The sequence below is a fragment of the Trifolium pratense genome, linkage group LG4 (genome assembly GCF_020283565.1).
Source record: "Trifolium pratense cultivar HEN17-A07 linkage group LG4, ARS_RC_1.1, whole genome shotgun sequence".
In the NCBI taxonomy this organism is placed as follows: Eukaryota; Viridiplantae; Streptophyta; class Magnoliopsida; order Fabales; family Fabaceae; genus Trifolium; species Trifolium pratense.
Window position 1 is genome coordinate 46,159,843 of NC_060062.1, and position 12,364 is coordinate 46,172,206.

At 34.0% G+C, this 12,364-nt stretch overlaps 3 protein-coding genes across 3 annotated transcripts; all 3 read left to right on the plus strand.

The window, feature by feature from the left end:
• Nucleotides 1-1,323: 1,323 nt before the first annotated feature.
• On the plus strand, nucleotides 1,324-4,325 carry LOC123919771 (subtilisin-like protease SBT1.7). The gene has a single exon (XM_045971774.1). The coding sequence runs from the start codon at nucleotides 1,913-1,915 to the stop codon at nucleotides 4,172-4,174; it is 2,262 nt and encodes a 753-aa protein (XP_045827730.1). The 5' UTR covers nucleotides 1,324-1,912; the 3' UTR covers nucleotides 4,175-4,325.
• A 1,779-nt stretch (nucleotides 4,326-6,104) lies between these two features.
• Nucleotides 6,105-6,667, plus strand: LOC123919772. Its single transcript, XM_045971775.1, has one exon. It carries the CDS (start codon nucleotides 6,182-6,184, stop codon nucleotides 6,452-6,454), a length of 273 nt encoding a protein of 90 aa, XP_045827731.1. The 5' UTR covers nucleotides 6,105-6,181; the 3' UTR covers nucleotides 6,455-6,667.
• Nucleotides 6,668-8,965: 2,298 nt separating this feature from the next.
• LOC123919773 lies at nucleotides 8,966-10,310 on the plus strand. Its single transcript, XM_045971776.1, has one exon. The coding sequence runs from the start codon at nucleotides 9,114-9,116 to the stop codon at nucleotides 10,122-10,124; it is 1,011 nt and encodes a 336-aa protein (XP_045827732.1). The 5' UTR covers nucleotides 8,966-9,113; the 3' UTR covers nucleotides 10,125-10,310.
• The last annotated feature ends 2,054 nt before the right edge of the window (nucleotides 10,311-12,364 follow it).

Below are 12,364 nucleotides of genomic sequence, written 5' to 3' on the forward strand. Positions count from 1 at the left end.
TTAAGGGAGTATTTGTCTAATGTCCACTACAAATAAATACCCGTGAATCACCATGCGTAATTTACAATATTTTTTTGCAGCAACATCTTATCTCCTTTTTTATTTCATTTGGCCATTTCTCAATCGATGTGAGACTCTTAACACACCCCCTCATGCTCAGCACTATTGGGCTTGGTGCGTGGATATAAACGGTGGGTGACCCGATAGCGGAAACCTGATAACAGGTGGCCCAGCGGATCGTGGAGAGACTCTGATACCATCTTAGAAATGAGTATTGGGCCTAACTCAACCTTAAAAAACCGGCTTGTAAGGTGAGGATTGCCTCTAGTATATAAACACTTAGTCAGTCAGGCCATCTCTCAACCGATGTGAAACTCTTAACATTTTAATATTTATGTTAACATTCATTTTAATTCCTCACAAATTCTATAACTCAAAACAATCTCAGTAGTCGATCAGAAATCAAACGGTTCAGATCAGTTACAACGGATGCAGATTATGTGCAGTCAAAAATCATGACTGCATGAGTCAGCAAGATCTGGACTGTCCGATTGAAATCAGACGGTTCAGGTTTTAAAGTCAGATTTTTTATTATTTTAAAAATAAAACTGCATAAGATCTGTGCCGTTCAATTTTGATCGTACGGTTGGAAATTACTGACTCAGCCTGACTGCATGGTTCCTGAATTCATGAAATCCAATTCCCAGTTACAACACTCTGCTTCGTTGATTCCCAGGGGCGTCTCCGAGTTTTAGGAGACTCTGTGCAAAATATAAAAGTGGCCCCTTAATAAAAAAAAATTATCGATTTAAATTGCATATAATATAAAAAAACATTCTTGTAAACATATAAATTATCAATATTAAATCTTACATTAAATTAAATGGAACAAGAAATACAAAATAATTATCTTTGAATATAACGTCAAAAAGGAACATCATAATCTAAGATTAAATTTTATGCAAAGATTAAAATGGAGTAGAACTATATTTACGAGTATAGATAACTAATATATTGATACTCATGATATTTATGAACATTAACAATATATAACTATTATTTTAGGGCCTAAAAATTAATCTATTAATATACATTTGATATTTTATAGGTATAAATAATATATAAGTAATATTATAGGACCTCAAAATTTTGAGTTGAGGCCCTCAAAATTTTGAGGCCCTATGCCGTCGCACACCGTCGCACATTCATGCGAGCCTCCTCCGTTGATTCCAAACAATGTTTGGTCTTATCATTTTGTCCTTAACACGTACACTAAGCATGCACCATATATATAAAGTTTAAAATAAAAATATCAACAGAGACACAGTTGAGAGTGTTTATTCATTCAAGATAGTAGGTAAAAGATTGGTGTATGAAGTAACGTTCGGGGAACGTGATTATGTGACGGAAGGGCCTGCACTACTGTCAAGTTAAAAAGCCGAAATAACTTAACATGTTTTTTTATGAGTAAAAAATCAGAAAAAAAAGAATAAAAGGAAAAGAAAAAGGAGTCACGCATTTGCAACGGATATATACGGAGTACACTCTTCAACATGTGAATCAAGTGAAGCAATCAATCAAATATATTGAATTCAATCAACAAAGTTAGATGGTGCCATCGTTACTTATTTCCACTATCCCCACTCTCTCTCTTTCTTCAGCTTTTGTCTCCATTCAATTATTCATACTATTAGACAACTACCCACCCCTACTATTTTACCTCTTTTCACACTTTGGTGGGAACTAAAGTTACAAAAAATCTGCATTAAAAACTGCCTTCAAAAAATAAAGTACTCTTATCATCTTTCTCAAAAAATATTACTCCTATAATATCTATATCCATTCCATTCTCCACTCTCATTCCTAAATCTTGAGGGTGAGAAAAAAACTAAAAAGAAGAAGAACTAACACAATGAAGTTCTCTTTTCCTGTATTTCTTTTGGTTTTGTTAATGGGTCTATGTGATGCATCTTCTTTGAAGAGCACTTACATAGTGCACGTTGCAAAATCTGAAATGCCAGAGAGTTTCGAGCACCATGCTTTATGGTATGAGTCTTCTTTACAATCTGTATCTGAATCAGCTGAAATGATGTACACTTATGAAAACGCGATTCATGGTTTCTCAACCAGATTAACTGATGAAGAAGCGCGTTTGCTTGAGAGCCAAACGGGGATTCTAGCTGTTTGGCCTGAAGTGAAATATGAACTTCATACAACAAGAACTCCTCAGTTTCTTGGCCTCGATAAATCCGCCGACATGTTGTTCCCTGCATCAAGCACAGGAAGCGATGTTGTCGTCGGTGTTCTCGATACCGGTGTTTGGCCGGAAAGTAAAAGCTTCGACGACACTGGATTTGGTCCTATACCCACAACATGGAAAGGCGCGTGTGAATCGGGTACAAACTTCACAGCTTCAAACTGCAACAAAAAGCTCATCGGAGCAAGATATTTCGCAAAAGGTGCTGAAGCCATGTTAGGTCCTATCGACGAAACAACAGAGTCTAGATCTCCACGAGACGACGACGGTCACGGCACACACACCTCAACAACAGCAGCAGGATCAGTCGTTACAGGTGCAAGTCTCTTCGGTTACGCTTCCGGAACAGCGCGTGGGATGGCCACGCGCGCTAGAGTTGCTGCTTACAAAGTTTGTTGGAAAGGTGGTTGTTTCAGTTCCGATATTTTAGCAGCTATTGATAAAGCTATTTCAGACAATGTTAATGTTCTGTCACTTTCTCTCGGTGGTGGCATGTCTGATTATTACAGAGATAGTGTTGCTATTGGTGCTTTTGCTGCAATGGAGAAAGGGATTCTCGTTTCTTGCTCCGCTGGAAATGCTGGTCCTAGTGCTTATAGTTTATCTAATGTAGCTCCATGGATTACTACCGTGGGTGCTGGCACACTTGATCGTGATTTCCCTGCTTCTGTTAGTCTCGGTAACGGATTAAATTATTCCGGCGTGTCGCTTTATCGAGGCAACGCTTTGCCGGAATCTCCATTACCGTTGATTTATGCAGGGAATGCTACTAATGCTACCAATGGGAATTTATGTATGACTGGAACTTTATCGCCGGAGTTAGTTGCCGGGAAGATTGTTTTATGTGACCGTGGGATGAATGCTAGGGTACAGAAAGGAGCTGTTGTGAAAGCTGCCGGTGGATTGGGAATGGTGCTGAGTAACACGGCGGCGAACGGTGAAGAGCTGGTGGCGGATACTCATTTGTTACCGGCGACGGCAGTTGGTGAGAAAGAAGGTGATGCGATCAAGAAATATTTATTCTCCGATGCGAAATCGACGGTTAAGATTGTGTTTCAAGGAACAAAGGTGGGAGTGCAACCTTCTCCGGTTGTCGCGGCGTTTAGTTCACGTGGTCCCAACTCAATCACACCGCAGATCTTGAAACCTGATCTAATAGCGCCAGGTGTCAACATCTTAGCTGGGTGGTCAAAGGCAGTAGGTCCCACTGGTTTACCAGTTGATGAAAGACGCGTGGATTTCAATATTATCTCTGGTACATCCATGTCGTGTCCTCACGTGAGTGGTTTAGCCGCTTTGATTAAATCGGCTCATCCGGAATGGAGTCCAGCTGCTGTTAGATCGGCTCTTATGACAACGGCTTATACGGCTTACAAAAACGGTAACAAATTGCAAGATAGTGCAACTGGAAAAACCTCCACACCGTTTGATCATGGATCAGGACACGTGGATCCTATTGCTGCACTTAACCCTGGGTTGGTTTATGATTTAACTGTGGATGATTATTTAGGTTTTCTCTGTGCATTAAACTACACAGCAACGCAAATAACAGCTTTGGCAAGGAGAAAGTTCCAGTGTGACGCGGGTAAAAAGTACAGTGTGTCTGATCTTAATTACCCTTCATTTGCCGTTGTTTTTGATACAATGGGTGGGGTTAATACAGTTAAACACACGAGAACTCTTACAAACGTGGGACCCGCGGGAACTTACAAGGCTTCCGTGACGTCTGATTCAAAAGCTGTGAAAATAACGGTTGATCCTGAAGAGTTGAGTTTCAAGGAGAATGAGAAGAAACCGTTTACGGTAACGTTTACTTCTTCGGGTTCGACACCTCAGAAGGTGAATGGATTTGGAAGATTGGAATGGAGTAATGGGAAGAGTATTGTTGGAACTCCAATTTCAATTAGTTGGGATTGATTCTTGAAAACAAAACAATAAATTAATTAACCTTGTTATTTAGTAGGTTGATCAAAGGTTCATCACTCACTCGAAGAGGGGTGTGTCTTGATTAACTAGTGATTATGTAATTTTATTTTTATATATGGAAACAAAATGTTGTTTATTGAAATGGAGATTAGTGATAGTTGAGACTGGGACCTTGTGTTTGGTTTGGTGGGTGGGTCTATTTGTTTTCATGGGAGGAAGAGTGAGGGAAAATGAAGTTTCCTTTTGAATTTAATAACAACATTATAATCAATTAACAATAGTACCATGTCGTTCTCTGGATCTGAATTACGACATAACACCGACGTACCCAGAACAATAAATGTATTCAACAACTATTAATGCATATTTTCCATGATGAACTTCGTTATTCATTTCACTCCTTTGGTGTATGTATGATTGGCTTAAAGAACGGAAATTGTAGGTGTGAATTCAATTGTACATTTGCAACTGAGTCTTGAATTCAAACATACTCTTTAAGTCTTAAATAAGTCACAGACTGTTTGCATTGTGTTATTTAGTATTTACCAGTGTTATTGTTCCTGTAACCACCATCCAATCTAAATGAGCAATATGGACATTTCAAAGAATTGCAGATTGCATATATGTCATGTTTCAATTTTTATGGCAAAATATTGATATTGGTTGCTAATTTATTAGGGGATCAATGAGACAGAGATCTGGTAGAGATAGAGGGACACCAGCGCGGGAGAGAGAGACCGAGAGACGGAACAAGGTTGAGGTTTGGAGGGAACTTGATTGTAATTTGGTAAGAAATAAACACAAGTTAAACAAGTGTGAAGAGTGAATTTGAAAAAGTTCAATAAATCTCACATTTGAGAGACAACACACGCACATCTCATGATCATAATGTGCGCCGCCATCCGGCTCAGGCTGGGCTTGCGCTTGGTTAATGTATATTGATCCGCGCGGATATACTTGCCCCCCATGACTCAAAGAATTTGTTACGGATCGGGTCCATTTCTTGGCTTATCTACTCCCCTTTTTTCTCTTCTTTTTAGTTTCAGAGTTCAACTATAAATAAATAGAGATTTCGGCCTATCATTATCTTTAAGTGGCCACAATGCTATATTAGAATGGTTTTATACCATATCAGAGTGACCATATTAATCATAATAAATGGTGTATCAGTAATTATTTGAAATCAGTTCGAATTTGACTATTTATCCTTGAAAAACTTGAATCCCCGTTTTAAAGTTGAACGTGTTAATTTCTTCAGCGACATATTTTAAAAAACAGAGAAAAATGAGAAAGAAGTAAAAAACTTTTCTGCTTGTGCCACTTCATTTTTTCTATTCAGAACTTCCCTTCAAGATTAATAAAAATTGACAAAAATAAAAAAATTCTGAAATTGTTAGGTCGAACGAAACCTAACGCTGACTCCCTCACTTGTGTTATGAGTTTATAATAACTCGTCAATCTATTGAAAAAAAAAAAAAAAACTATGGACAAAAACTAAAATATATTTATTTTAAATTTAAATCTAATATATTTTAAATTTTAATTATATTATATTTAATTGGAATCTTTTATTCTTTGTTTGTTCCTATTCACTACACCGTCTTTGTTCGTTGAATTATGTCTCTGTTCGTTGAATTATTTCTTCATAAAATAAAAATATCATATCATATATGGGGCAATGGTTTGAGGAGTCAGCATAGCATCAACCTAATCATGGGGAACACCAGCATAAAATAAGAAGAGATTCAGCTGGTTATTAATTTATCTTATCTTGATAAAAATAGAAAACTTATCTAATTATCTCGTCTTCTTGATAATAAAAATAGAAAATTTATCTAAAAGTTGCCACGTGCCCATGAAATACTCATGAATCACCACGTATATTACACTACTACACATTGTGACAATTAAAAAAATGATATATTTATCTTATATATATATATTGCAAGAGTTCAATCAAGGGGTGTGATCACATTTTTACAATAACATAGGATCAAGATGGAGAAACAAACTGCAAAGGAAACAAAACCAACAAATGATGAATCAAGCAAAGGAAACACTGAAGGGCTTCCATTAGAGGACAGTCCTTACGTGCAATACAAGGATTTAGAAGATTATAAGAGACAGGGTTATGGTACACAAGGTCACCAACAACCTAAGGAAGGTCGTGGAGCTGGTTCTACAGAGGCACCAACTCTTTCTGGTGCTAATGTTGCCTCTCAGGCTGAATTCAATGCTACTAATGTTATTAATAGCAAAGGAGTTCCTTAATTAATTTATGCACTATCTAGTGTTTCTTAATTTGCGTTATTATAAAAATAAGGGAAATTGTATTTTTGTTTTGTTTTGTTTTTTAATGCAAGAGTTTTTAGATTATTGTACTTTTAAATTTTCATTTAGCTTCTTGTTGGATTTGGGCTTTCTAAAATGAAGAATTTATTGAAAGTGCGTATTATTAATAATTGATGAATAAATCGAATTTGTTGAAATAATTTGGGGCATTAAAAATTATAACCATGGTTTTATTTTAATTTGTAAAAGCCAAATAATGAATTAAAAATAAGATCAAAGTACAAGGAGTGGTCCAGATCAAAACAACGAGATTCAAATTCTTGTTCAGTCCAAAAACCAAAAATAAAAGTAGTCCAAAACAATCAAAGCTAGCAAAAAAAGAAGACTAACCAACAAACCACATAAAACTCAAAGAGCACATGCATAATTTATGAGACATTTTGTTGGATGATCCTAGATTGATTCAAATTATTACAAAAACCTTTAGAATGGTACTACCTCCATTACATCCGTTATTAAATAAAAGACCTCTTTACAAGTTTTCTTAATATTTTAAGGGCATTAATTATTTCTTTATTAATACACCTCTTTACTAATACACCTCTAATTAAAATTTTCATCTTTTTCTACAATTTATAATACTTAAAAAAGCATTAACTTATTCTTTCTTGAAGATAAAAATTATAAAAATAATATGAATATCAACAAATAATACCACAATCAATCTTTTTAATTTCTGAAATTTTTTTAATTTAGGAGGGAGATAATACTTTAAAACCAAATTATTTAATTTCTTAAAACTAAATTATTAGTAGTCTTCTAAATAGACCAAGACACAGCCTCACCAACACCATATATCCTTCAACTTCCTTTCATATATATATATATATATATATATATAACAATTTAATTAAACACATTAATAACGTGTTTGATTTGAGGTAAAAAGAAAAAAAGAAAGAAAAATACGAAAACCTTTGAGTAATATTTTTGCAACTATAATTAAGTTTAACTATAAATTTATTGTTATCGTAAAAAAAAAACTATAAATTTATTGTTGGAACTACTTTTATGTGAACTATATCTACTAAAGAATTAAAGAATCGGACCAGGATTTCATGCATTCGATTTTTGGGTGCAGTCGTGCAGTCATTTCATTTATAGTCATCCGATCAAGATCGGACGGTTATGATTTAAAATTGTATTTATTAACTGAATTTATTTAAACCGTCCGATTGTGATCGGACGGCTATAAATCAACTGCATTGAAATTTTGATTGCACATGATCCATTTCCCTAAAGAATCTTATGCTGAATTTACTTTTAACAACTTCATTCAAAAGTCAATTTTTATTATGGTAAAATCAAACATGTTCTTGTGAGTTTAGTTGAGTTGATATGAAAATATTTTATATATAAAGATTGAGATTTAAATTTCAGACAATCTACTTATTTATCTTAAAGATAAGATTTATAATCTGATTAAAAAAAATACAACTTGATTCCCTTAAATTAAATTTCACAACCAAGAATTAGACTCCCCAACTTGAGGATTCCATATGAGAAACCCACTTGCGATTCCTCCATCGAGATTCCAGAAGAAAAAACATCTTTATCTTTTGCTCATCATAAAAACAACATCTTTAGAGGTAGTGTCTCTGTACTAGCAGGCCCAAAAAGCACTCTGCTTTCTTTTTGTAATCCCACACAAGTTGTCCCAAAAAACATAAAATTAAGTAAAAGACAAACATTTTCTTCGGTATCCTAGACTGATAACTGATCATCTGTGATCACTACTACAGTCTTTTAGCAAACAAATAAGCTACTAGCGAAAATAATTTATGTGCTCATGTGAATATGTTAGATTTGTTTACTGGCCATTATTTTCTCACAAGCTTATAACGTATTTTACTACTAGTTAAACATATAGTCATTTTTTTTAATTATAATCCTGTTATCTTAATCGAAAAGTTAAACATATAGTCATGTTATTTTATATTTATAAGCTAATTTTTTAGGACAATATAAATTTTATAAGTTAACTTATCTATTAGTATTACTTATTCGCATAGCTCATGTGTTGATATTTTAAGTGTGAATTGAATTTCACATTCAATGTAAAGTGAATGTTGAATACTTTATAAATGAGAGGGCACATAAACATAATTCGTTAAAAGTTTTGGATTAAAATATAGTGTCAAATTCAAACTCACTTATCTAATTGTTCAAGCTCAAACCCACTTGGGTTGGTGCATTGGTATTGGCTTGAGACCTAGGAGTGTGCTCCTCTTGAGGTCTGAGGTTCGATTCTCTCTAGCGCTAATTTGGGTGGGCTAATTTAACTTCTTCAAAAAAAAATTGTTCAAGACTCAAGGTGATGATATCCGAATCCTACGTGACCCAACACCATGTCACGTCATATTTGTCACTTTAGTGCTCCTCATCACCCTACTTTACCTCTTTTATGTTCCAATTCCAAATGTTTATGTTTATGTTTATGTCACTCTGTCACCCACATCCAAATTCCTTTACTTTACTACCCTCTTCTTATAAACCTTAATCTTAGTATATTTATTATATACCACTTCCAACCTTCCCCGACACCAAACATTCCAAACCAAAACTGTTCCTCTATTAGATGGCAACAAACAGTGTCCAAGAAAAACAGAACCATCCAAAAGAAGAACCAGAAGAACATGAAGAAGCATTGTCACTTTGTGATCTTCCACTATCTCCAAACCAATTATCAACTAAAGAAGAACAACACTCTCACATCAATGAAAAACAAGAAGAATTCAATTTTCATTCATGGGTTGGTTTCTTTTCAACAGAACCAAAAATGTGTGTAGCTGATGAAGTTTTCTTCCAAGGTCAAATTCTTCCATCACGTTTCTCATTCAGCTCCGAAGCCGGCTTATTAACAACAAAATCACTATACCAACAACATGATGGTAAGCAATTCAATTCCAAATTCAATCAATGCAAATTCAACGAGTTTCGAAGCAATAGTAGTACAAGTCAAAACTCGAATACATCAACTAGTACTAGTTCTACTACAACACCAATAGTTTCAAATTCAATTTCTTCAAAATCCAAAGTTAGAAACCAATTTCACACACATCCAAGTCCAAAACCTCAGTTAAAATCATCTTGTCCAAGAAAATCGACAACTCAAAGTAGAAAATCATCGGTATGGGAAATTTTTCGATTAGGCGTGGTCCCTACGCCAGAAATAGAATTACAAGACCTCAAGGTTCGTAGTAGTAATAAAAATTGTGTCAGTCGTAATAGTAGTAGCAGTAGTAGTAATAATAGTACTTTAAATGATAAAGGTGGCAAAATGAGTAAGAAAAATGATGTTTTCAAACACTTTGTTGGTAAACGAGGTGGTTTGTTGAGTGGTTGTGATTGTTCAATTGAAACGGTAAAATTTGACATGGTGATGAACAAAGGTGAAAACAAAAGTGGATATAATGCAGAAAGTACTAGGAAGCATGCCATGAAAGAAAAAGTTATGGAGTGGAAGAAACAGAAGCAAAGGCAAAAGCAAGGGAAAAAGGTCATGTCACGTCGTAGAACGTTTGAATGGCTTAAAGAGTTGCATGCAAATCATGTTGATGAAGAGGCATTGTTATCAAATCCGTCATGAATGGTGGTGGTGAATCGGATCTTCTGCTGCAGATATAGACCGATTAAATTGAGAGAAATTTATCTCCAAATCTAACCGGCCCTATAGCTGCAGCACCATAGTGTAGTTGTAGAGAATCCATATCCGGTGTTGTTGGACCTTAGGTTTCTTGTATTAATGAATTTATGCAATTTAGTCATTTGATTTTATCTTCATTTGTGAACTTGACTTTTCTATATTCACGAAGTTATGCAATCTTCATCGTTCGATCTTAATCGCACGATTTGTATTTAGAATTTTCTAAAAGGGATTCAAGACTCAAAGTCAAAACAATAATGTGTTTGAGTGACTAAATGCAATCTAGTATGCTTGTAGTTTAATTTTAGATTATTGGATTGCCTTTTGGGCTTTTGGCTATTGCTTTTGTTTACCTTTAATTTGAATTCAATTATAATATTGTAGTAGTGCAGGCTCTTCAATCAAAATTTCTTTACTTTCTCATGAGAATGACGCTATAATGAAATTTGCTTTTTTTTTTTTTAAATTAAAATGTTTGAATTGGTTAAGATATTATGGGAGTGATGGTTTTGTGGCTATGAACATGATGGATTTTAAAAAGATCGTAAGCTCCAATACGAGTGAAAATAAGTGCTTATGGTTGTCATGATTGAAATGTGAACTTCAATGCTTTATGGTTGGTTGGGTGGAGAATGTGAATAGTAATTATGGCACTGTTCAAAGTCACGCGAGGGAACAAAAGTTTAGAAATAAGTTTTTTCAAAAAGATGGAGATTTTTTGTAGAAGGCAAAATAATATTTTTGCATACAAGAACAGTTATTGGTTTTGATCATGGAATTGGAGGTGATATAAAGATCAAATATAGGGCCAAGGTATGATGAGGTTCAACATGTCATGGACGGTCCAATAACATGTAAAATGAAATGAACTACTATGCTTGATGTCTTGGCCCTTATATGGGTGTTACATGCGGAAATTTTAATATGAATCACTCTCTCTCACAAGTGGTTTATTTTGTGTAGAATATATATTTAAAATTTTAGCAATAACATACATCGTTATTTGAAAGTACAAGTTTTTATTATAAATTAAAAATATCTAGATATTAAGGTAGGGATAGGTATGAAATGGTCCACGTACATGCTACTCCCTGCAGCAAATGATCGTCTTTATTTTTATGACTAAAATAATGACTTAATTTATACCAGTTTGATTAAAACAACAAAAAATAAAATGTAACCAACAATGAACTAACTTCAATCATGTCATTGTTTTAGCCGCAAACACTAAAAGAGTTGTGATTTTTTATCTTAAAAAATATTGCCGACAACTAATCATTAAAATTTATGATAATTTTAAGCACTAGTCCATAATGGAGCACTTATAAAGATAATCCACCATAGCACTGACCAACTTTATGCTTCCTCCATTCCTGGCTTGATTTTCTTTTTTGTTTTCTACTATTATCCAGACCAAAGAAAATGATTTGGGTTGTTGATATTATGAATCTCTAAATTGAATTTGAGTTCTTAAAATTAGGTACTGTTGTTTAGTATTGATAAAAAAATAGATAAAAGTATCTGACTCCTTTAAAGTGAGCAATTCAGTTAAGTCATTAGGTTTGGTCTAGTGGTGAGGGATTTAGATAGTACATATAAGAGTCTGAGTTCGATCTTCTGCTCATTGTAAAAAAAAAAAAAATGAGCAATTCAGTTTAGAGTGTAAGGTGAATAATTTTAGTCATTACTTAACAAATCAAAGATAGAAGTTATAGGTACCCCATAACAAAGCATGAGTTTGTTTAAATAATAATCCTTGATTTATTCACTTTACACGTTATTCATTTTAGATGATCCAAAATAAAAATAAAATAAAATTTTCCATTCGATGATAAATCACATAGCATATCAAATGGTCAAATAATTTTTAGTACCTTTTTGTTTTTCCAAATTTCGAATACTACATTTGAAAGTTTATAATGATGATGCTAAAAGTCAGATTAATTTTTCTTTTTTGAATCTAGAAGTTACATAAGAGGCCGGGTTAATTAGGTTTCTTTTGGATATAAATTTGTTGCTATAAAGTTACATGGTGTTATAACATATCTCGTTAGTTGATTTTAAATTTGACGGTTTAGATTTTCAACTTAATTTCAGACAATAAAATGATTCCGGGTATTTATTTTGATCGCACGGCTAGAATCTGTAATTGTGTCAGTTACATCAAATAATCCTATTTCCAA